This window comes from Pyxicephalus adspersus, chromosome 6 (assembly GCF_032062135.1).
Source record: "Pyxicephalus adspersus chromosome 6, UCB_Pads_2.0, whole genome shotgun sequence".
Classification (NCBI taxonomy): Eukaryota; Metazoa; Chordata; class Amphibia; order Anura; family Pyxicephalidae; genus Pyxicephalus; species Pyxicephalus adspersus.
This window is the reverse complement of record NC_092863.1, coordinates 103,520,391-103,544,863: the sequence shown is the minus strand read 5'-3', so window position 1 is coordinate 103,544,863 and position 24,473 is coordinate 103,520,391. Positions and strand designations below refer to the sequence as shown.

Sequence of the window (24,473 nt, the reverse complement as noted above, 5' to 3'; positions counted from 1 at the left end):
ACATTGTGCCACCATCTCCATGCAATTACCGCTTACAGAAGAGGTGGTGTTTTAAGTAAAGTTAGACCTGGACTGCTCCAGCCTGTGACTGCAGAGTGAAAAAAGTTCTCTCTCTTCTCATTAGCCTTCTTCTACTTTCTTCTTTTTAGGTATCAAAGCTTGTTGATCTACTTTATTCTGTATCTCACTATAAGGAAACATAATTAATATTGAACTGTATTTATATAGTGCCAACATATTACGAAGCGTTGTACGTTAAATAAGGGTTGCAAATGACAGACAGATACAGACAGTGATACAGGAGGAGGAGAGGAACCTATCCCGAAGAGCTTACAATCTAAGAGGTGCTATGCCATGCAGAAAAACATAATTGGTGTCAGTAACTGATATGAGAGGCACAAATTGCTCAAGGAACCCCTAGCACCCTATGCAGAAATCCTAGGGGAAAAACACTGATCTAGGTCTTTCTTTCCTAACCTAAGTGTCCCTTGGCCACAACTTTCATTGATTGGATTTCAGCTCTGTCAATCAAAGAGACTCAGCATTACACGTCGCTATTATCAAGGACAATCTGCATGCTAAACAGCCAGCGTAGGACGCCCATTCCTCCAGACTACCCATCAGTGCATTACTCCTTCCCCCGGTCATTATCCGCCTGCATTGAACAAAGTAGTACAAAGACCAAGTGATGTCACTGGATCAAAAAAAGTATGTAATGAAAATGCACCAGATTCTCTAACCATAAACACTATCCACAAATAAAAAAAGAAAAACGGCAGACCTCAGGGACATCATCATGCTTCCACATCACAATAATTAGTTCCAGTAGGCAAACAACTGAGCCCAGTTGTGAAAAGAGATTTAAAAAGTCACATGACCTGATAGAGGTGTCACATGACTTCCATTTGTATAACCGGGTACAGCCACTGTGTAAAAATAAGGCGACCACAAAAAAGATTAACACCGCTTTCCAAGAAGCGGCACGGCGTGAAAAGCCTCTATCACCGCTCCCAGCAAACAGCATCAATTTTTTATCCTTTAGTTTTAAATATTTAAAGTCATTCGATAAGCAGGAAAGACTACGGCAATCTGGGAAACCTAAAATCCTTGGAAGTCCAGAGAATGGGGGCTGATAATGCGATGTATGAGGTCCATATAGATAAATTGTAAGAGACAGCCCCAGTCTCCCCACCCCCTTCCAGGAATAGACACCCAGTGTCCCCCCTTCCTCAGTACAGTGACATCACCAGTGCGTGGCCCCCATCTCCTCAGTACAGTGACATCACCAGTGCGTGCCCCCCTTCTCCTCAGTACAGTGACATCACCAGTGTGGAAAAGCAAGCATGGGTAGCAACGTTATAAATTATGTACTAATAGGCAAATACAGAAGTGAGTGATTGGGAGCATGTATGGTGTGGTATGGCACAGCATACCATGAAAAGTTTTACAAGATTTGCCCACCCTGTTCCTTTTCAAGGACACCAGAAAAAGTGCCATGCTTGGCCTAAACTAGTTTGCACAGTTGTCCTCAGCCACCCAGGCCATAGTTATCTTGCATGACATTAAACCAGGGAAGGTTGTGAGTGACAATAAGCCCAGCGTTTTAGCAGCCTTTCATCTCTGACACTTTTACCTTCTGACCCATGTGATGATGAACTTCATAGTTCAACACTGCTTGGTCATCACATTTCCCATGATGACTTAGAGAAACTAAACTTAAAACTGCCTAAAAAATAAAAAAGTACACTTACCTTCAATCCTGCAGCGCAGTCCAATCCATCCAGGGATGTCTTGGGTCAGGTCCTGCGTTGTCCCAACATCCATCCCGGAGCTGACGCTCCGGACGCGGCCATCTTCTCTTCGGGTTCTTCATCCAAAGTCACCTAAACCCAGATGCAGGATTGGATGGACCTAGGATGGATTAAAAACTTGCCGATCTCAGTGCGCATGCGTGGGTTGTCTACCCTTGATGTATGTAAAGTGAAATTTGTGAGTTTAGATACGCTTTAACAGTCTGGCTTTTGCAGTGCTAGGTCCTAGGTTCAAATCTTAGTCAGGACACTATCTGCATGGAGTTTGCACGTTTTCCTTGTGTTTGTGTGGGTTTTCTCCCACCTTTCAAAAACATGTAGTTAGGTTAATTGGCTTACCCCCAAAATTGACCTTAGACCGTATTAAAGACATATGACTGAGTTAGGGACATTAGATTGTGAGCTACTCTGAGGGACAGCTAGTGACATGGCTATGGACTTTGTACAGCTCTGTGTAATATGTTGGAGCTTTGTAAAGACTAATAATATTATTAGATGCTTGGTAGAACTCCTGCACTTAATTGAAAATTGTGTATTTTCAGGGACAGTGGTATTTTCAGGAGTCAGAAATGGAAAAGGATGTGGGGGTTCTGGTAGATCTTAGACTTAATAACAGCATGCAATGTCAAGCTGCTCCTGTACAAAGCATTGGTCAGACCACATCTGGAATATGCAGTCCAGGTTTGGGCACCACTTCACAAAAAGGACATTGTGGTATTGGAGAGAGCGCAGAGAAGGGCAACTAAACTAATAAAAGGAATGGAGGACCTCAGCTTTGAGGAGAGATTAGTTGAACTAAATATATTTTCTCCCTTGAGAAGAGACATATAAGGGCGGATATAATTACCCTATCTAAATATATAAATGATCCATATAGAAAACTCTCTTCCCAACTATTCACTGTAAGGGGGTGCTTTTTGGGTCTGGAGGAAAAGGCGTTTAGGCTCCATGTAAAGGGATTCTTCACTGTAAGGTCAGTGAAAATGTGAATCCCTCAGAAAGTTTCATCAAGTTTTAAGAAAGATTTAAGAAAAAGCTGTATGATTTCTAGAAGCACAGAATATAACTGGAGATAAGGGGCTTTAACCCCCCTAGCGTTCTAATTCTGTCCATATTTCCACAGAAAAAGCATTACTTTTTTTGCATGGAAATTTATTTTACACTGTAGGTTTATCATTCTTAGGCATAACTCACCAAAATATGTCCAATATTTATTCAATTTAATAATGAACTTTAAATAAATGAACACAAAAATCTGGTAAAAAAAATTTTAAAAATAGTAAAACATGTAATATAATTGTACAGTAGCATGTATAGTATAATTAGATATATATTATATAAAGTTTTACTTGTATTGGACTCAGTGCAGCTATTTTGTATTGAATCCAACATCAAACTATTTGAATTTCCCGCTGCTCCTCCAGCCCGCATGCACCGATGTCACCGAGAAACCCCGGAGAACGTCTCTGACCAGCAGGAGGCCGGGGGATGCCAACGAAACAAGGTAAGTCGGGTTTTTATGTTTAAGTGACCCCAAGTGTGACTTGGGATTACCGCTAGGGGGTTAAAATAAAAAACAGAGACTGTTAATCCAGGGAACAACTGATTGCCTCGTGGAATCAGGAAGGATCTTTGTTTCAAATTCAGAGCCTCCAGGTATGTATTTCCACAAAGAGGTCAGAAATGACTGCCTATGTTTTTCTCGCACTACATGTGTACATAAAATACTAGAATTTTTAAAACACAAATACACAGAAAATGTATTGCCAATAATATAGGTAATGAACTGCATGAAGTAAATAAATAACGAACTACACAATGCTGTTCATCTGAAAAACTCCTTTATTAGGAAACAAAATCAGAATCCCGGTGTTTTAAGTCCAATTATAGCTGTACAATCTAGAGGGGGAAAAAATGAACCCATAATTGAAGAGAACCATAGAAGATACAGTATTTGCGCATAGAATTTGGGTATATATTAGTCTGAAATAACAAGCACTGGATCCCATCATAGTGCCATGTAAAATGACACCGAAATCCGTAACCCCACACATGGTAACTTCTAACAAGCAGACAAGGAAACAAAAAACCCTAATTTATATTAAAGTTAAATTCAACTAAAAAAAAACATTATTCCTGCAAATGGCGCTGGTCCTTTCCACGATCCAGTCCAGCATCGCCCTAGAATTTCTCTTCTACGCTGGATGCCGCCATCTTCTGTTTCACCTTACGTTCACCTGATCTCACACTGCTCAGGTGAGAGATTGGATGACCTGGCCGTTGTGAAGTGAAAAAAAAAAAGAGAGCCAAACTCACTGCACTTGCGTGGGATAGGCATCTGTTTCCCCTTGGTGGAAAAAATGCCCCTTCTGCGCATGCCTGAGATTAGTGCATGCACGGCAGGAGCAGCCAGAGCCTCCTGGGGTGCGTGATGTAGATATCCCGCCAGGGTCTGCGCTCCCATTAAGTCTTGATCACTGCGGCCCCTAAAAAAAAAAAAGATAAAAAACACAAACATTTTTGCTTTGTGTTTATTATGTAAGAAGTGCCAGGGTTTTAAAAACTTGACTTGACTGATAGCTGGGATTTTTTGCTTTGGTTTGTTACTAAAAATTATGGGGGTCCCCTGTGTACCCTTTCAAGTCATTATGACTAACGGTTTAGGGGTAAAACACAAAGTTAGGCTGCAGAATGTTAACAAGCTGACTTTACAGACACACAGCTTTTACGTGGGGCTGCTGATAACATCATTACACAAGCCCAATTGGGTCGATAAATTTCACTTGCAGGGTTTTTTTTTATATAAAATATGGACAGTGATGGGGGGGCACTGGCTGTCCTGGCCCCATTAGCTATCACATGCATGATGCTCTTAAAGCATAACCACAATTTTACCACATCAATGGAGCTTTGGTTAGCTGTTTAGGGGGAGCCAACCAAAACTCCTTAATGGCTTTCAGACTACTATCAATGAATAATGCAAGGTAGAGGAAGCCTTTATTACTGACCCCTAAGGTCCCATTCTGATTCAACATCTCCCACTGACTCCTCTTTGTCTTCAGAGACATTCAAAATTTAACTCCCACCAGGCTCATATACAGTCCTATTGAATTCAAACTCAAATGGATATGCATAAATGTTGATCTAAACCGACAATGTGCATTGCAACAGGATGATATAGGGGTAGAGGTTTAAGAAAAGAAAGATATAGCATAACGGAAACAAATTTCCTTCACATCCTCAGAAAATTTCAGTGTACTCCCATGACCTGCTCTACTTTCTGAAACCCCAATATCACTCTGCACAGAAGTATACCCCATCTCATTACTGTACCCCCATACCACATACCCATACCTGATATCACCTTGCAATAATAGAAGTGCACTTTAACACTTGTCAAAATATTATCAGTGCACCCCATCACCTGCATATTCCTTACTATAACCCCTATCAACCTGCAATCACAGAGGTTAGAAACCTTCCAATATCCCTATATCAACGTGAAATCATAGAGGTGCACCCCATTCACTTCCAGTACTCCCATATCACCCGGCAACCAAAGAGGTGCACCCCATCGCCTGCTCCCTTCCATTACCTCCATATCACCCTGCAAACATAGAAGTGCACCCCATCGCCTGCTCCCTTCCATTACCCCCATATCACCCAGCAATCATAGAGGTGCACCCCATCACCTGCTCCCTTCCAGTACCTCCATATCACCTTGCAACCATAGAGGTTCCACCCCATCACCTGCCCCCTTCCATTACCCCAATATCACCCGGCAATCATAGAGGTGCACCCCATCACCTGCTCCCTTCCAGTTCCTTCATATCACCCTGATCCATAGAGGTGCACCCCACCACCTGCTCCCTTCCATTACCCCTATATCACCCGGCAATCATAGAGGTGCACCCCACCACTTGCTCCCTTCCATTACCCCCATATCACCCGGCAATCATAGAGGTGCACCCCATCGCTTGCTCCCCTCCATTACCCCTATATCACCTTGCAATCATAGAGGTGCACCCCATCCCATTGCCTGCTCCCTTCCATTACCCCCATATCACCCTGCAACCATAGAGGTGTACCCCATCGCCTGCTCCCTTCCATTACCCCCATATCACCCTGCACCCATAGAGGTGCACTCCATCGCCTGCTCGCTTACATTACCCCTATATCACTCTGCAACCATAGAGGTCCACTCCATCGCCTGCTTCCTTCCATTACCTCCATATCACCCTGCAACCATAGAGGTGCACCCCAATGCCTGCTCCTCTCCATTACCCCCATATCACCCTGCAACCATAGAGATGCACGCCATCACCTGCTCTCGTGCATTACCCCCATATCACCCTGCAACCATAGAGGTGCACCCCATCGCCTGCTCCCCTCCATTAACCCTATATCACCCTGCAATCATAGAGGTGCACCCCATCACCTGCTCCCTTCCATTACCTCCATATCACCCTGCAATCATAGAGGTGCACCCCATCACCTCCCCATCACCTGCTCCCTTCCATTACCTCCATATCACCCTGCAAACATAGAAGTGCACCCCATCACCTGCTCCCTTCCATTACCTCCATATCACCTGGCAATCATAGAGGTGCACCCCATCACCTGCTCCCTTAAATACTAAACACCTGCCCCTGTTGCCCCCCTGTAATATTACCACTTCACCCCACCTCCTACCCCCCCCTACAAATCTATCAGTGTGCCCTATAGCTCTGACACCCCATAATAGCCCTGACTACTAATCACAGCGGACCCCTTTCATGGCTCCCTGAGTTCCTCAGTGCATGTTTCCCGGGATTCAAGTTTATTCAGTGAACCCCGCCCACTTCCTGGTTTGTGCCCGACGTCACTTCCGGGTCCTTCTACTAGATTGGAGCTAGCCGCTGCCGTGTGTTTGTTGTCCTGTTATATGAGAGCTTGTTCCCCGTCCGCCCGGGTTCTCTCCATGCGGGGGAAGTACGGGCGAGAGCATGACCCGGAAAGCAGTTAGCAGGAAAAGAAAAGCGGCGCCGGAGACCGGAGATCAGGTGACACGGGGCGGGGAGGCCTGTAGTACAGGCTGGGCCTTGTGTGCTGGTTGCCAGGGGTTACGAATGTAGGAAGTCATGCGGGGTTCTATTTGTGTCAGGGCTGGGGAAGAGGTTTGGGTTGTCAGGTCACTGTGGCGCAGACTGTGGTGTTTCTGAGAAGGGGTTGTGTAACCAATTCTTAGGAATGGGGTGATATGCATGCCACTGCTGGGATTAGGGGGGAAAGCCCTGCAATTGATGAGTGAAGGGTCCTCTATTGCTGGGGTGATAATACTCCCAATTGATTAGAATGGTGTTTTTCTTGTCAGGTTTGTTTATAAACAGTTTAGGCAATGGTGCAGGTGCTGAGGATGATTTGTGTGACTGCTGGGGTGATGTTTAATTTTTGGGGTAGATTCTGTGATATCTGATTTGCTCAGGTGACTGGATGACTGCACCTGGGATCACTGGGCTGATGTTCGATTGTTGGGGGGGATGTGGCGGTATCTGTGGTTTGCTCAGGTGGCCGGATGTCTGCACCTGGGTGATGTTTGATTGTGTGGGGGGGGGAGGGAGATGCTGCGGTGCTGACTGTGATGTTCAGTTGTTGCGGGGTATCCGATTTGCTTATGTGGCTGGATGACTGCATCGACTGGGATCACTGATGTCATGTTCAATTGTTGGGGGATGTGGCGGCATCTGTGATTGCTCAGGTGGTTGGATGGTTACACCTGGGGTGACTGGGGTGATGTTCAGTTGTTGGAGGGGATGCTGCGGCATCTGTGTTTTGGTCAGGTGGTGTGATGACTGCACCTGGGATCATTGGGGTGGTGATCAATTGTTGGGGGATGTGGCGTCATATGTGATTTGCTCTGGTGGCCGGGTGACTGCACTTGGAATCATTGGGGTGATGTTCAACTGTTAGGGAAGATGCTGCGGTGGTATCTGATTTGCTGATGTGGCCGGCTGACTGCACTTGAAATCATTGGGTGATGTTCAATTGTTGGGGAAGATGCTGCAGTATCTGATTTGCTCATGTGGCTGAATGATTGTACCTGGGATCACTGGGCTGATGTTCAATTGTTGGGGGAGATGCTGCGGTGGCTGCAATTTGCTCAGGTGGTTTGGATGATTGCACCTTGGATCACTTATCATGGCAGTCATTTTGTACTTTTAGCAATTTTTAGGGATTTTTTTTAGACATCAAATACTTTAAATTCTTATATTTACTATTAGTTCAGAAGACAGTAAAAAGAGAAAAAAATGGGGGAGAGAAATTCTATTCAGACATTGAAATACAATTATCTTGATTCGATTGCTTAATCCTTGAAAATAACTTTCACTTTCATATCCAAACATAAATTGGTTTCCCTTTCACCTGTTTCATGGTAGAGTTGAACTTTGTATAGAAGCTCTGTGTTTTACAATGTTTTTTGTGGAATTGTATATTAATAAATGATGTGATCTTTTAAGAATGTACAGAGTTTTATAAATGGTACCTAAAAAAATCCCAAAACTAAAATTGTGCTTGGAATTGTTACTAGGAGGATGTGGTAGCAGTTTATCATATTTCCTATTCGACAAGTAACGTTACTTTTTACTTCTTGTGAAATATATGTTCAAAGTTTAGTTTTTTTTTTTTACCCCCTTTTAAACTTGCCACCATGAATGCTGTATAGGACATTTACTCACTTGAATTGGAAACTATTTTTGTTACAATATCCGACTTTACAGGCTGCATGCCTGTTACAGATCTGTGACGACTTTACCAATAAATCCAAAGTGTAAACAAGGCGTGGGAACAATTCCAATATCTGTTTCTGTCCTGGCGGTTCATTTAGGTAAAAGTGTACTTTCTCCTGTCTATAATCTGTATTCAGATATGACAATGGACTTTGTAAAACACTGCATAATGTGTTGGTGTTATATACTGGATAACAACAATATTCTGACGCATACAGACCAGGGCTTAAAACCACAAGGTCAAGGTCAAGTCCACATTCAGGGATTGAATCATTTCAGTGCCCAGAGTCATAAATGTTTGATGAAAGATGGCAGCCTCTCATAACATGACATTAACCAATTGCAAAAAGCAAAATATTCTGTAAAGCAATCCTTATTTTTTTTTTTTACATTTTTATTTTATTGCAGTTTTCAAAATTATTAAACAAACATACCAGACATTATTAACATAGAAATATTAATATTAAACTGTATTTATATAGCACCAACATATTACGCGCTGTACATTAAATAGAGGTTGCCAATGTCAGACAGTGACACAAGAGGAGAGAATCCTGCCCTGAAGAGCCTAGAGTGTAAATAAACAATATTGAACAATCTTGAGCTGTGTATATAATCATCATACAGAAAAAAAGATAGAACCAACATACAGAGAAAAAAAAATAGCGTTTAAAAAAAAAAAAGTGAAGCCTCTTCTTTTCCACGACAATCAAGACAGCGCATATCCCGGGAGACTCCTGGCTGCTCCTTCTGCGCTTTCCTAATCTTTAAGCCTTTTCTTTAATGGGGGTAAAAAATGTCAAGAAGAAGGCCAAAGAAGATGGTGGCGTCTGGCCACAGAATCCTGGTTGAGAAACACTGACCCAGGGGCTAGGTGGTAAATTAAAAAAAATAAAATATAAATGTATATTTGAAATAAAAATTAAAGTGCAATTGCACTTTTATCTCAGTAAAGTTAGGTTCACATTGATGTTGTCAATCATCAATCCTGATCACCCAGCAGGTAATCCCTAGAAATATCTACACATAAGTAACAACATATATAGTATAGAGTATACCATAAAGATGTGAATATGCTTGCAGTTTTCCACCTGGGCCTGCACATTTGTGCTGCAGTATCCATGTATGTATTAAAATACTCACAATGACTTATATAGGATTTGCAAGACACAATTTGCAATTTTTGCATGTTAAGTCGCGGGGGTTAACGCTAGAAAAAGGCCCAAAAACGCCGGTAAATGATTCCATTGATTGCAATGGGGTGTTTTCCCGCATTTAAAACGTAAACACGTTGAAAACGCGGCATAGGCGGTTTCCAGCGTTTTGAAGGCAAGGTTTAAAACGGTAATAAAAGTACATATAAACGCTTACCTGTGTTTTTGAAAACGTCCATGTAGACCCAACTTAAGTTATTTTGCTTTGACTTTGACGTGGTAAAGTGTGAGGCCACGTACACACATCCGATGATTCTCGTCCGATAATTGCCTCAGGGCTGATATCGGACAAGAATCTGGCGTGTGTACATTGGACAAGAATCTGGCGTGTGTACATTGATCGACCTTGTGTGATGTGATGGCAGATGAGGAATGAAAATCGATCATATTTAACGTGAAGGGGAGAGAGCACAGCAGGGTGCCGCTCAGTTGTTTGCCCCCCTCTTCTCTCTATAGAGCAGAATGGTGTTGTATGTATGCCGCACGTTCATGAATCATGCAGTTTGTCGTTTGAAAGGATTGTGAAAGATCATTTTCAACGACCATTATTGCACGTGTGTACCCGTCGTTTTAAATTTGGACATATATGGTACTTGGCACAGTAACAACTTTATATATAACATTTGTTTGCATTTGTGTTTCAGGCTGACTGGGACCATGCCGCTCAGAAGCGGAGGAGGCTTCCTCCCGGGAAGAAATCTCTGGTGCATTTTTTAAAAACGAGGGAACTGAAAGCTCAGGTTGACCGTGGCTACCAACACCTGTTACGTGCCTGCGCCGCTCATACACTCCCTGGGGTTCTGAAAGAAAAAGAGTTTAAACTTGGCCGTCTAAATAAAGTATTTGCTTCACAATGGCTGAACCACCGTCAGGTGGTTTGTGGAACCAAATGCAATACAGTAAGTTGATTCCTGGTTAGATGCTTTTTGGTGGGAGAAAAATCTTGTTAGGTCAATTTATGCTTCATTAACGGAGTTCTTTCTTTCTGTTGTAGTTGTTTGTAGTGGATGTACAGACTGGGAAGATTACCAAGATTCCCATCTTAAAGGATCGTGACCCTGCCAGTACACCACCTCAGAGCTGTGGCATCCATGCCATCGAGCTCAATCCTTCCCGAACCTTGCTGGCTACTGGAGGCGATAACCCCAACAGCCTGGCTGTTTACCGACTTCCTACCCTAGATCCTGTCTGCGTGGGAGATGTGAGCTGCTTTGCTTTGTTTGCATTTCCCAGGCTGTTTTTTGTACTGTTTGACTATTTCAGGTTTAGATCCTAATCTTCTCTTCATTTGGGGTTATTTGTTGTAGCAGAGGGGTGAATACCATCTCATAATTACCGCTTGCTTTATGTCCATTCCTGTGTCATCACATGAACACAAATTAATGAAATTGTGTCTGCAGAATAGCAATGGCAGATTTAATTTAGGTTCAAGGTAATATGTCTGTGTATTTCAGTAACAGGGTTTAAAATGTGTTCTCTTTACCACCAGCTTTAATGATAACCCAGCCCACTGGAGAAAAGGGAAATGTTTTATTGCAGCTGTGAGGAAAAGAAAGTCCTGTAAAGCAGAGGACCCCAACCCCCGGCCCTGGACCGGTGGCGGTTGGGGGCCACAAATGACAGGAGGCAGAAGCTACAGCTGCCAGCGGCCCTCTTTACACTGCTCTAAAGTTATTGACAGTGTGACAGCAGGAGCCCAACCAGTGGGAGATCGGACGTCTCTCCTCACCCTGCTTACACAGGAGCTGCTTAGAAGAGCAGAGCAATGTATGTAAGGTTTAAACTTCTCTGCCATTCCCAGCAGCTCTGCCATCTAACAGAAGGCCGAGCTGCTGAGAACAGCGAGTAGTGTAAGCTGTACATATACCGTGCCACTGCAATAGTTTATTCTATGTTACCGGGCCCTGCTGTCAGAAAGGTTGGGGACCACTGCTGTAATGGAAAATAGTTTGCTTCTCTAAGATTAGTTTACATTTATTTTTTTTCTGTAGTTCAGATCCCATTTATTGTTTGAACAACCTGTTTGAAAACTTCTCTTTTTCTGCCAAGTATCCTATAAATTCCTGATATGCTTTCAATGATATATAGACATAGTGATTATCTGCCATGTCCTGCATATCTTTTGCCTTGCAACAGAAAGTAAACGCATAATCTGACAGTGTAACTGAAGGTGGCACTAATTGTCTAATGCTCTTTACAGAACACACCATGAAATTTTTATTTAACATCAGTAATATTGCAGAATGGACAAGTCCGCACCAGGCATTTTAGTGAAATGCTTAGTGCCTATAAAAGCTATTGATGGGATTAAACTTTGGTATGTTTGTAGGGTTATGCAGTGAGGAATTCTCTACATCCCAGATCTCAGCACGGGCAGAGTTGACAAACTGCTCATAGCAATTGAAGAACATTTCTTACTGATGGCAGCGTGCATAAAGGGTTCATGTGTACCATAATATTTTCTCCAGCCCCTCTTGGCCGGATGCTTAACCTGCCACTTTTCAGTAACCACCCGGCTGTTTTTTGTGGTTATGGAAAAGTTGGGTCGCAGTACAGGGGCTGCCACTCGCCTACAGCTTCTTCCCACCCAGGTTAAAACAATTCTGGGGACAACACTGCACTATTTAGGACACGCCATGATCTGCCGTTTGCTGTTTCAAAATGCTCCGCAGACAAGAGCTACAATAAGAGAAGGGCATTTGAAGTGGGGTAACAGTGGGCCAGAGGCGTCTCCAACACACACAGAGTTGTCAAAGTTACTACAAAACTTCAAAGTCGTTTTCTTTGAAATTGGGAGCTCAATGATTTTAGTGAACTTACCTGTAAAGGGAAAAGTTAGAAATATACTCGTCCCAGTCTTCTCGCTGGCTGGCCAGGACCCAGCAATGTCGAAGGCAGGATTTGTAGTTGCACTTTTACCCTTTACACATGTGTGTTTCAATAGCACAAGTGGTCCATTGCTGTATTTACAGGACTGTGTGCATTTGAGGGATGTAGTGGCATCTTGGTTCTCGACAACCAGTTTACTTATTATATTTATTATAGATATAGGTCAATGCCAATCATTTTTTTCTTTGTTTTTTCTTTTAAGAATGGCCACAATGACTGGATTTTCTCTATTGCATGGATTAGTGACACCTTAGCAGTTTCAGGTAAGACAAAGACTTTTATAAGTACCTTTTGCTCTCATTTTGCTTTTATTCTCCACACTACGTCTTTTATAGTTTTAAAAGAGTTTTACCTGTTTACCTGTTTTTTTAATTGGTCAAGAGACTTGAATTGTACCTGCTGTAGTTGTGGGGTATGTTTGTCCTTCTCTAGCCTGTGAATGCATGAAGCTGGATGATGGGTAAAGGTGAAGCAGCAGGCTGAATATTTTTTTATTAACAGTATATAGCGCCAACGTATTATGCAGCGCTGTACATTAAATAGGGTTGGAAATGCCAGACAGACGCTGACACAGGAGGAGGAGAGGACCCTGCCCCAAAGAGCTTACAATCTAAGAGGCTGATGAGATCTTCTCTGTCCCCTTGCTTGCTCTATCTATCAGCATGTTCCTTATTTGCACCTGATCGCTACAGCACAGCTAATTAGCTCATAGTTCTCCCTTTTTGAGCTCTGCTGTAGAGGACTCCAGTTGGGAGTCACTCGTTATTGGTGTTGGATCTGCACAATTAATGAGGGGAATGGGGGGGGGACAGGAAGACACCATTGAAAAACATTCTTATGCACTTTCATCATTTCATTCCCATTGGAAACCTGATCAGTATTATTTCTAATCCTTTTTCCCCTTCTGTGTTCAAAATCTTTGGCTGTGTCAGATAATTTTAACTTTTTTGATCTGGCTGTTGCCGATTCAGTTTAATGCAGTATGGTAGAAATCCTCCTGTATCACCCTGTGGTGATGCTGCATTTAAACTATCACAAACCCATTGCTGTGAAATCTTTCCATCTTCTAGGCTCTCGAGATGGCTCAATGGCTCTATGGGAGATAAACGAAGAGGTAATGAGTAAATGTAACTTCCGACGTGGACGCTCTCGAGTGCCGGTCTACGCTCATGTTGACCACATAGCTTTGAAGGATGTCCCCAAAGGACCCCACAATTCCTCGCACTGCAAAGTGCGTGCCCTGGCCTTCAACAGCAATAACAAGGTAATTAGGTGTAAGCAAGGTGTTTTTTTCTTCTTCTCCTGCATAGTCCATTTTAACACATATTGATAAGATATACAATAAACTAATCTGTTAATAGAATAACTGCACATTCACATATAAGTTAAAGAAAATGGTATATTTTTACTCTTCTGTGTTTCTCACTAAAAGTGTCTTATGTGCAGGAACTGGGTGCCGTATCCCTGGATGGCTACTTTCACCTTTGGGAAGCAGAACGCACACTAGCCAAGGTAACTTTTTGTCAGCAAGACCTGCAATGTGTGATATCAACCACTCGGGGAATGCATTTATTTCTACAAGTCAATTTAAAGACTTGCCTTTTAAATCAGTGAAGCATAGCAGAGCTGATAAAAGGACCAGTCTGTCGGGAAAGAAAGGACTGTATCAAAGGATTGTATCCAGGCAGACTATATATTAGACTTCCTAAAGGCATGGTGGACTTTTTTTTAGGAACCTACTTATAAAACTGGTGGTCTATAAGATCATCAGCAAAGTTTTATTTTTGATCAATTTATGCATTAGCAGATTAGTGGCTTTTCTTTCAAACAATCTAAATGACATTCGGTGATTATGGCTGCAGTAGTAATCGACGTAAAGTGTATGCCACATTCTAATATGGTTGATAAATTACTTCATTTAAGTGAATTGAGTTTTTGATTGCTGCATTAATTATGGTACAGAGATGAAAGCACTACATGTGCGCCATTTAGAGCTGTACCTTGAGACTAGCAGTAACAAATAACAATATTCATTCATTGGTACTGTTATAAGAGCAATAGGTCAGTGTCAATTTAATGAAGATTGTGTACTTTCTTTTTTTGGGGGGGGTTATAGCTATTGCTAGTCTCTTGTCTGCTCACTCGGCAGAAGTTTCAGCCAGACAACCTAGTGACACAAAGTAGTTAAATACAAAAATATAAATTCCCTGTAAAAGAAGTTTTGAACTTGCTTTTTCAAGGGTCATGGAATTGAAGTTTTCCTAAAGCGGAACTAAACTAAAAACAAAAAAAAAACACTTAACAAAAAAATCCTGCAGATCCCTCAATGGCGCTGGTCCTTCTTGCGATCCAGACCTTTGCAGTCCTGGGGTTACTCTTCGTCCCGGCGCTGCTATCTTCTGTGAGGAGGGACGTCCTTCTATTCAGTCATCTTGGTCGGTCACCCGAACTTGCACTGCGCAGGGGCGAGATCGGGTGACGTAGCTACTGTGAAAGGGAAAGAAAAAGAACTGATGTCACTGCGCATGTGTGGGATCAGCATCTTCCCCTTAGTGGAAAAGATGCCCAAAAAAAAATGAGCCTGATGTGACCATCCCTGGAGGCTCTCCATTCCCATTAAGTCTTGATTGCCTTTATAAATAACACAACACAACGCAGTAAATCACACAATGTGGTGTAAAAAACAAGACCTAAGTTTCAGTTATGCATAAGTTGGTATTTTGTGCCTATGAGTCCTATGTTGTCCCTGGAAATCACCTCTTTGTTTTCTGGTTTTGTGCAGCTTCTTTCTATCAAGTTACCGTACTGCCGAGAAAATGTGTGTCTGTCCTATGGCAATGAGTGGTCTGTGTATGCAGTGGGATCGCAGGCTCACGTTTCTTTCCTGGATCCCCGACAGCCTCCGCAGAATGTCCAGTCCGTGTACTGCAGGGAGCAGGGGAGTGGTGAGTGGTCAAATTCTGCATGAAACTGAAATCATGTGCTGGAAGACTGACACGGTTGTTTTTTTAAATATATTTATGCACAAATTGTCACAACAACAAATGATATGATAACCCCCTTTTTCCTAATTTTAACAGCCTGTCTGTACAGAAGTCAAATTTGCTTTATCACCAAGGAAATACAGAACAGCTATTTGTAGGTTTTTGTTCAATTGAAAAATCTAATTAACCCTTGGGATGAATATAAAGTGCAGAGGCTGCTTGTTTCAGGTTTTTGTCTTGCAATGCGGAGCTCATTTTTGCCAGTTTTGGCCATGATGTGGATACCCTTGCGTCTAGTATAGGAAAGGTATTTTCAAACACTGGATTCCTAGTTTGTAACACAGCTGAATGATTTATTAAAGTTTTCCAAGGCTGCAGAAGGTACAGTGAAGCTGGGTGATCCAGCAAGCCTGGAATGGATCTAGTCTAGGATTGAAACCCTTTGGTAACAAATAACAAATGCCTTTTAAGAAATCCATTCTAGGTTTGCTGGATCACCCAGATTCACTGATGAAAGTGTATGCTCTCCACCCTTGGAGAGCTTTTTTAAATGAGGCACATGATTAGTAACTATCGTTGACAAAATTCATCAGGGTAGAAGTAGAGATACTCGCAGGATTTCCTAGTATTTTTGCAACTTTGACAGGAAAAAAAAAGTTGTTTTTCAAAATTAAATTTGCATTGATTTAATTTCTTGCATATGCCTACAGTGAGATATTCCCACAATTACAAAGTAAAGCTTCCCAATAATAATAACTGCCACAGAACAAATAGTCACCAGGTTGCATTAGTGATCCTGGTAAGAAATCGCCTTTAGCAAGTTCTCTGAAATCAATGCCAAACATTCTGCAGACTTTTAAAGTCGCCAGCAGAGAACTAAACTAATCCAGTCAGTGACACAGAAAAGCAGGTAAGTGTTTCATTTCCTTACAATGTTTCCCATTATGATCCTGGTGAATTCTGATAACGAACTGTACAATGACTTTCATGTTTTCCAACTTTTACAACTTCTGGTCTCCCTTTGCACTTCAATACAGTATAAAGCTAGTGTGTTGTACAATCATGTGACCATGAAGTCGCCCTTCAGAAAAGGTTCAGGTTTATGTATTACCCACCTCATACGTGTTCTGTGTAACTAATGCATTGATGTTTCTGTTCAGGAATCCGGTCGGTGAGCTTCTATGAACATATAATCACTGTGGGGACTGGACAGGGCTCCCTGCTGTTCTATGATATCCGAGCTCAGAGGTTTCTGGATGATTCTATTGGCAACTTCCAGGCTTCAAAGTCAAGGGGGGAGATGCTAAAACTGACCACAGGGAAAGGCTGGTTGGTAAGTACTTTTCATGGCAGAAGTGTAGAGAAAAGGCTAGACTTCTCCATCTGCGAATATATTTCATGAAAGGGGGTTATAGAAGTTTTGAAGGTTTACAGCAGCACAATCTGTTTAAAAAAAGGATCACTAAATTGTGTTGCTGTGAGATTCTGATAACCCATATGGAAACTGCACTATTGACAGATACTCTATTTCTTCAAAGTTTTTGTCTTTTTAAAACGCACAAAAACATTCAAACACCCAAACCTTGGGGCTAAAAAAAGCAAGGAGTTTCAGTGCTACTGATCATAAAATGTAAAAATTGACAAACTTAAAAATACAAAATTCATTAAAAGAAAAAAACTATTTTTTAGTGTACATCAAAATTAGAACAGGTTGCAAAAGGTACAAACTCATAAAGTTTGAGAGATATCTATACTTAGACACATCGTCTTACTATAATTATTTGGATGTTAAAATGGACCAAAAAACGTCAGAATGTAGAAGTCAGATATTTTAATTGAACCTAACAAGTTTTGTGGAATAAACTCGCTTCTTCAGGGGAAAATAAAATCTTAGACTGATTTTCTTTTGCCTCCATTGAAGCACGTAAGTATTGAAACCCCAAAACATGGGTAGAGACTTTCAAAATGAGTGGTTGTTACTAGTGTTGGTCGAATAGCTCACTATTCGATTCGACAGCTATTCGGCCGAATATAGCAAAAAAATTCGGGTGGTCGAATTCGAATCCCATTAAAGTCAATGGGAGAAAAATTCGGGTTTGTTTCAGCACTGTGTAGAGCTTCTACAGCCGTTGACTGGGGAGACTTCCTAAAAGGGATACTTTATAGGAAAGTATGGGCACACTTAGTTCCATGCAAGTTTTCTGGTGTCGAGTAGTGCAAGGGGTGCCATAGATTATAGTGTGTGTGACAGCCAGGGTTTAGTGTTGCTCACTACATATAAGTAGTTTCCTCTACTTGTTGTATTTTTATTGTGGAAATAAAAATGTCTGCTCTCAGCGTTTTATCATAATGTACAAATATACATTCACTGAACAGACTCTCTCTATTCTCTTGTTTCAGAACCATAACGACATGTGGAGGAACTACTTCTCCGATATAGACTGCTGTTCGAATGCTGTTTACACCCACTGCTATGACTCGTCTGGAACGAAGCTCTTTGTAGCAGGTGGTCCCCTGCCAACTGGTCTTCACGGAAACTACGCCGGCCTCTGGAGCTAGTAAACGCAGCCCGAAATAAATGGGCGATGCTGATTACCCCTTCTCTTTGCTGAAGAGTAGAGACTACATGTGCAGGACCTCCCATTTTACCCTAAGTGGTCTATTCCCAATGTTTTTTTTTTTTGTGAAAACGATGCTTTATTGGAAAATATTGGTCAGCCAATTCTGTCTTAAAAATGAATCAAAGCTTTTACAAAACAAATAATAATGTGCTCCTTTTTAAGAAAATTTTTTTTCTTTTACCTCCTAAATTTTGAAATCTTTTTGCACACAGTCTTATTATGCTCCCTTTATTTTATATATATATATTTTTTTTAAAGTTGCAGTCCGATTCCACTCTTGGCCTTTCCAGAAGGTTATGTCTGAAGTGACTGACAATCTCAGAACCGTGTTGTGACTTCTACCTTGTCTAGTCAGGTACTACTTCAGTAATATCGACCCAGTTTTTGTCACCAGCACTCGGGACTTGTACAGACTACTCCCTGAGATCAGGAATACTTCAGAACCTTCCAGCCACAAAGCCCGTGTTGAAATGGTTGGACATACATAGGTCCAGCAAGGACTGCAGCTTGGCTCTAAACCAGCCTCTGTAACTGTGGACAAATTCATTAGATGGACACTACCAGGTTTTCTGTGAAAATCTGGAAAGCTATTATGTGTGTGTGTGTGTGTAAGTACAAGCGTGTGCGAGTACATTTTTTGTGCATAACAAACCTTGGAGTGAAAAAATTAGGTCATATACATTATTGGTAAAATGAAACTCTTTATCCGCTAGGTCCTGCTTGGAGGACTTTTGTTTTATCATCATTTTTTAAATGTAAAGGATTCTAACTAAACTGTCTAATGAGAGAATCAAACCAATAAATTGTAAACCAAATCTTATTACCATGCTTCATTTTGTAACATGATGGAGAAAATTCTTAATTATTATTCATAATAATTCATGGGGACCAACTGTGCTGAACCCTAAAAATCGCCTGAACCCCATACAATGCATTACCCACGCCTCATAGCTGCACATTTGCATTGTGAGGTTATTTTAAAGTGGTGCTAAACCCTCATTTTAAAACATTACATATCCCTTTAAAGCACACCTATCACCACTATATTAACAAATGATCCTTCTATATAAATTAAAAATGTGTCTTGTGAATGAGAGTGCAGAGCCTCCTGGGATACACACTTCACAAATCCCAGCAGGCCTTGGGCTGCTCCTGCGCATGCCCGCGGCTTTTCAGTCATCGAAAAAAGAAAGGTGCCAATCTCATGCATGCGCAGTGAAATTGGCACTTTTTTACTTTTTATTTTTTTGCAAATACAGCAGCATATGTCCCTTGATCTCCTACCTGTGCAGTGAAAGCTTAGGTAAAGACACAAGAAGAGCGTGGTGGCCGGTGCTTCCCCTGTGAAGAAAGAAACAAGGGCGATGCAGGACTGTATGGAAGACATTTCCAGAAGGATCTGCAGAAGTAAAGGTTTTTTTTATTTTTACTTCTGCTTGAAATATCAATATATTAAATTGTATAAATGTTTTACAAATATTTAGATAGAATGCACTGCTCTGTCTTCTCAGCTCACTGTTTCTACTTTCCACTTTCTAATTTCCAAACAGCGGCCGATAAATTAATGGCTATATCTCCTATGAGCACTTGCATGTTGGCAATGTACTGTGCAGGCACACATGCATGGGCTGGCTCCAACTTATTATATTTATAAAGCACCAACATATTACCCAGCAATGTACATGAAGTAGAGGGTTGCAAATGGCGCAGAAAATACAAAACGGGAGGAGCAGAAGACCCTGTCCAGAAGAGCCAAGCCAATTACAATGTTTGCATGGGCGGAAACAATATTACTCCATATTATAGTTTCTCCTTAGGCTATGTACATGTCAGATGATTCTAGTCTGATAATCGCCTCAGGGCTGATATCGGATGAAAATCTGGCGTACAGTGCTCATCATTCATTCTTGTACGGACAACGTACAATCAAATGAAAGTGTAGGGGAGTGTGAGCGCAGCAGGGTGCTGCTCTGTCGTTCACTCCCTCCCCTCTTCATAGAACAAGAATGTTCATGCATTGTGCAGTTTTTTGTCATTGGAAAATATTTTTCATGATCCTTTCTAACTACTATTATTGCACGTGTGTATGCAGCCTTAGACTACATCTTGCTGATTGAGATTAGGTGGGCAAATTGGCAAAACTTTAATAGTCTTCATATTACCCTGCAGTCCAGGGAGGTACAGTGCATGTTGCAGTGACTAAGATAGAGCTCCATAGAGTTCCTGCTAGTGAATGTATTTTCAGCAGGAAACCTAAAAATACATTATTTAGCTGGCTAGAAGCAATTAAGGAAAGAAAAATAATTCATATTATGTTTAGCCTTTCTTTTTTTACAATGTGACTTGTGTTTAATTACTCATAAATTGCCACCAATTGCTAATCTCCCAAGATTTGGTGATGTCACTACTGCTGCCCAGTGTACTCCTTGCTGCAGTACAAGAATCTCCCTGCTTTATTCATCCTGCAGATATATGCTTTCTTTAAATTTTTGTTCCCCCACCAGGTAGCAGATCACTCATTTTCAAGGTGAAGCTCTTACATGAGGAAACAAAGCTCTGCCTTTACCAGGATGGTCACCTCCACACAGACCAGTGCAAAACAAAGCTTGCAGGGACACAACAGTGCTTCTTTGTGCTCTCCTTTTGAAAACACCCTTTAACATTCAGTGCCTCTTTGAATGATAACTACAGTACAGTTATCCATTTGCCAATCCACCCTAAAAAGTAGTAAATTCCCCTTTACACTTCCCTGCTCTACCATAATGCAAGGACTCTGAAGACCATGGTATGCTGCAATCATCATACTCTAGAGTTGAAATCTACCCTTCCACTGGATATGTGCCTGCACATTTCAATCTCATTAATATTACACAGTATTTATATAGCTCAGTACTAAGTCCATAGTCATGTCACTAGCTGTCCCTCAATGGAGCTCACAATCTAATGTCCCTACCATCGTCCTATGTCATTAACACAGTTTAAGGTCAATTTGGGGTGAAGCCACATAAACTAACTGTTTTTGGAATGTGGGAGGAAACCGGAGTACCCGGAGGAAACCCACACAAACAGAGAGAACCTACAAACTCAATGAATAGAATGTCCTGGTCAAAAACCTTGGACCCAGTGCTCAAAGGCCACTGTTCTGCCCTTTTGTTTGGCCTTTAGATTGTCTACTGTACCAAGTACTGACTAGGTATCAACTACAAAAGCAGACCTTAAAAGATTTCGGCCTTTATGTAATAAGATTGCAGTGGGCTGAAGTTATGCAGTCTGGGTTGGGGACTAATAAGCTAATTTTTTATGGTGGGGTCCAGTGAGATAGTTATATTTATTTTTGATATTACAATATTCCTTTATGTTTTTATTGTTCAGTCATCTGTGATATATTTAATAATGTGCTGTTATTTACCTGTATTCCACACCTGTCAGAATAGCCATATCAGTTGGACATTAAAGATGAATAAACTCAAAACAGCAAAAAAGTAAAAAATACACTTACCTTCAATCCCGCCGGGGGTGTCCGGCATCAGGTCCCGTGTTGTCCCAGAGCCGGCGCTGCCATCTTCTCTTCTTCCTGTTGTTCTTCCTACATCAACCGACCCAGGTGTGAGATTGGGTGACGTAGGATGAAAGAAAAATGTTTTATCTTTTCCCTGAAGGAGTGCCCAAAAGCCACCTTGGATTCCTGAAGTAGGTATCCCTGGAGGCTTTGCGCTCCCATTTATTCTCGATCGCCTAGGTGAGAATTAGGGGGCCGTGCTGAACCGTTTTTTTTTTTTAAATAAATGGTGTTGCACCTAAAAAACAGAATTTTTACTTCACATAAAAGGGTTGTCTACTGGAGAAGATTCCAAAAACTTCTATGTCTATTCTACTGACTGACTTTATTATTGGTCATAATTTATGGTGGTGTTCTCCTAGTGAAGTGCATGCAATGAGCACTCTACAAAGTTGGTCAAATGGCCCTGATTTATTAAAGCTCTCCAAGGCAGGAGGGGATACACTTTAATTAGTAATCCAGCAAACCTGGAATGGATTTCCTAAGTCATTTGCTATTTGTTAGCAAATGTTTTCAAACCTAGACCAGACCCATTCCAGGTTTGCTGGATCATCTAGCTTCACTGATGAAAATGTATCCTCCCCAGCCTTGGAAAGCTTTATTAAACCAGGCCCATTGTCCGCAGGGAATACGATTATATTAGGTGTTCTGTGGGAGTTTTTTTTTTCTTCTGCAGGTACCCAGGAGTGGTTGCACTTACAGGGAACATTTGACTCGTCTTACCTATCCTTATCATTACGTGTTGTAACAGATCCCTGAGAAGAGTTGTGTGGGTGCTGAATGTAAGAAGAGGAAAATCTGGTCTAACCAGAGATTATCTATAATGCGTCAGAACTTTGCTTCTTTACCTCCATTGTACGGATAATTTGCAATACCTATCCCCATTTATGTCTTCTCAGTCCTCTAACCCAGCATTTCTTGACCTTCTTACCATGTGGGAACACTTGAAATTACTGTCAGGTCTTCAGGGACCCCCTTATAAACAGCCAAAAAGATCATTGGTGTCAGCTTAACTGACCCGAGAGGCGCAAAAAAAAAATCTCATTGCTCGAGGATCCCTGGTTGAGAAACACTGCTCTAACCTATTACATTTCTACTGTTTCAGTTCTTTCCCCATTTATTCTGCATTTTTCCAGACCATAGCAAATTTTTATGGTTGGCTTGAAGGCCAACAATAAAAATCTGTGAGCAGGCAGGTTTTTTGATTGCAGAAGGGACAGCTGATGCATGTTCACAAATTAAGTACACTGTCCTGTCATGGCTCTGTCCTAGGTGCTGACATCTTCACCAGGTTCAGTCTTGGTTTGGGCCGGAATGACGTAACTCAACACAGAATTAAGTAATTCCCAGCAGCTTTGGGGTATATACCCCAAACGGAGCTGCGATTGCACAACTTCCGGAAAGATTGTGGTAAGGATTTCTTTTCTGCATTAAAACAATGTCCCTTGTGCAATAAACACCCTGCTTGCTTGTAGTTTCTTAAAGTGGAACGGTTAATAAATTTATAGAAAATCACCTTTAGACTGCGTACACACATGCAATAATTGTTGTTGGAAAAAATCTTTCACAATCCTTTCCAATGACAAAAGACTGCACGATGCATGAACAACAGAGCGGCACCCCACTGCGCTTTTTCCTCTCCGCTTTCATTACGATCGTTCCTTGTCCATGGATCCATCAGGACGGACGATGGAGTGATGTGCGCTGTACACACGCAAAATTTTCATCCGATATCAGCCCTGAGGCGATTATCGGATGAGAATCACCTGACAAGTGCACATAGCCTAACTTCTGCAGAGCCTCCGGTTCATTCCACACCTGACCTCACTCCGGTCTCGTCCTAGATTCTCTTTGTCTGCGCCAGGCGCTGCCATCTTCTTCCGTCTTCTTCTTTCGTCTGCCTGTGTCACCTGCGCAGGTGTGAGGCTGGGTGATATATCCTGCTGTAACCGTAAAAATATCATACGGGAGATTGCACATGCCCGAGAACAGAGCGCAGCCCAACGCCTCCTGGGGTAGGTGACGTAAGTTTTCTAGAAGGCTCCATTCAGGGAGGAGCTTCACCTTTTTTCTTTTTTTGATTTTTTATTGAAAAAAGGTAATTTTTACTTGCTATTAAAGGGTTATCTGTAAGTAATTGGGTCTGCTTTAATTATAAAGTTTATTTACAGTTTAACACTGCATTGCAGTAACATTTATCCCTGTGAGCAGTGTGTTGCATTACCATTAATTAGAATTACATCCCGAGTAATGAAGGGACTGATGGACCTGCACTGCAGTCCTCCACAATGCACTTGTGTTTAAAAAAGTAAAGTAAAGGGAAAAGTTCAGATCTGATTTAGTCGCAGTGTCCATTTAGAATTGGATGCTTTAATGCAGTGCATACCGATGAATGAAGAAATGTTAGTGTGTGCATAGACAAAATTTGTGCAATAAGTAGAAAGGAGTTTACGATACAATAACTTAACTTTTTCTGTATCAATGGGGAAATTTCACTTTCTGCCCCAGAGATGCAAAACTAGGTTTAAAGCAATTTGCCAAACTGGGGGATTTCTTTATTGATCGTTTGCCCCATTCAAAAAAATTTGGTTTGCATTTCTCTTACATATTTTTGAACAATCATCACTG

At 41.6% G+C, this 24,473-nt stretch overlaps 1 protein-coding gene across 1 annotated transcript; it reads left to right on the top strand.

Annotated features, from left to right (window-relative positions):
* Positions 1 to 6,670: 6,670 nt before the first annotated feature.
* On the top strand, positions 6,671 to 19,101 carry DCAF12 (DDB1 and CUL4 associated factor 12). The gene is made up of 9 exons (XM_072413529.1): positions 6,671 to 6,853; positions 10,437 to 10,691; positions 10,787 to 10,993; positions 12,884 to 12,944; positions 13,752 to 13,945; positions 14,128 to 14,193; positions 15,464 to 15,626; positions 16,826 to 16,998; positions 18,066 to 19,101. The coding sequence occupies exons 1-9, from the start codon at positions 6,797 to 6,799 to the stop codon at positions 18,222 to 18,224; spliced, it is 1,335 nt and encodes a 444-aa protein (XP_072269630.1). The 5' UTR covers positions 6,671 to 6,796; the 3' UTR covers positions 18,225 to 19,101.
* The last annotated feature ends 5,372 nt before the right edge of the window (positions 19,102 to 24,473 follow it).

What these genes read in the sequence shown, in the direction of transcription:
- DCAF12 (XM_072413529.1), top strand. Translation starts at nt 6,797, where the DNA reads ATGACCCGGAAAGCAGTTAGCAGGAAAAGAAAAGCGGCGCCGGAGACC. An exon ending in CCTTCAACAGCAATAACAAG is followed by an intron (nt 13,946 to 14,127) that starts GTAATTAGGTGT and finishes TCTTATGTGCAG; the next exon opens with GAACTGGGTGCCGTATCCCT. An exon ending in CTGCAGGGAGCAGGGGAGTG is followed by an intron (nt 15,627 to 16,825) that starts GTGAGTGGTCAA and finishes GTTTCTGTTCAG; the next exon opens with GAATCCGGTCGGTGAGCTTC.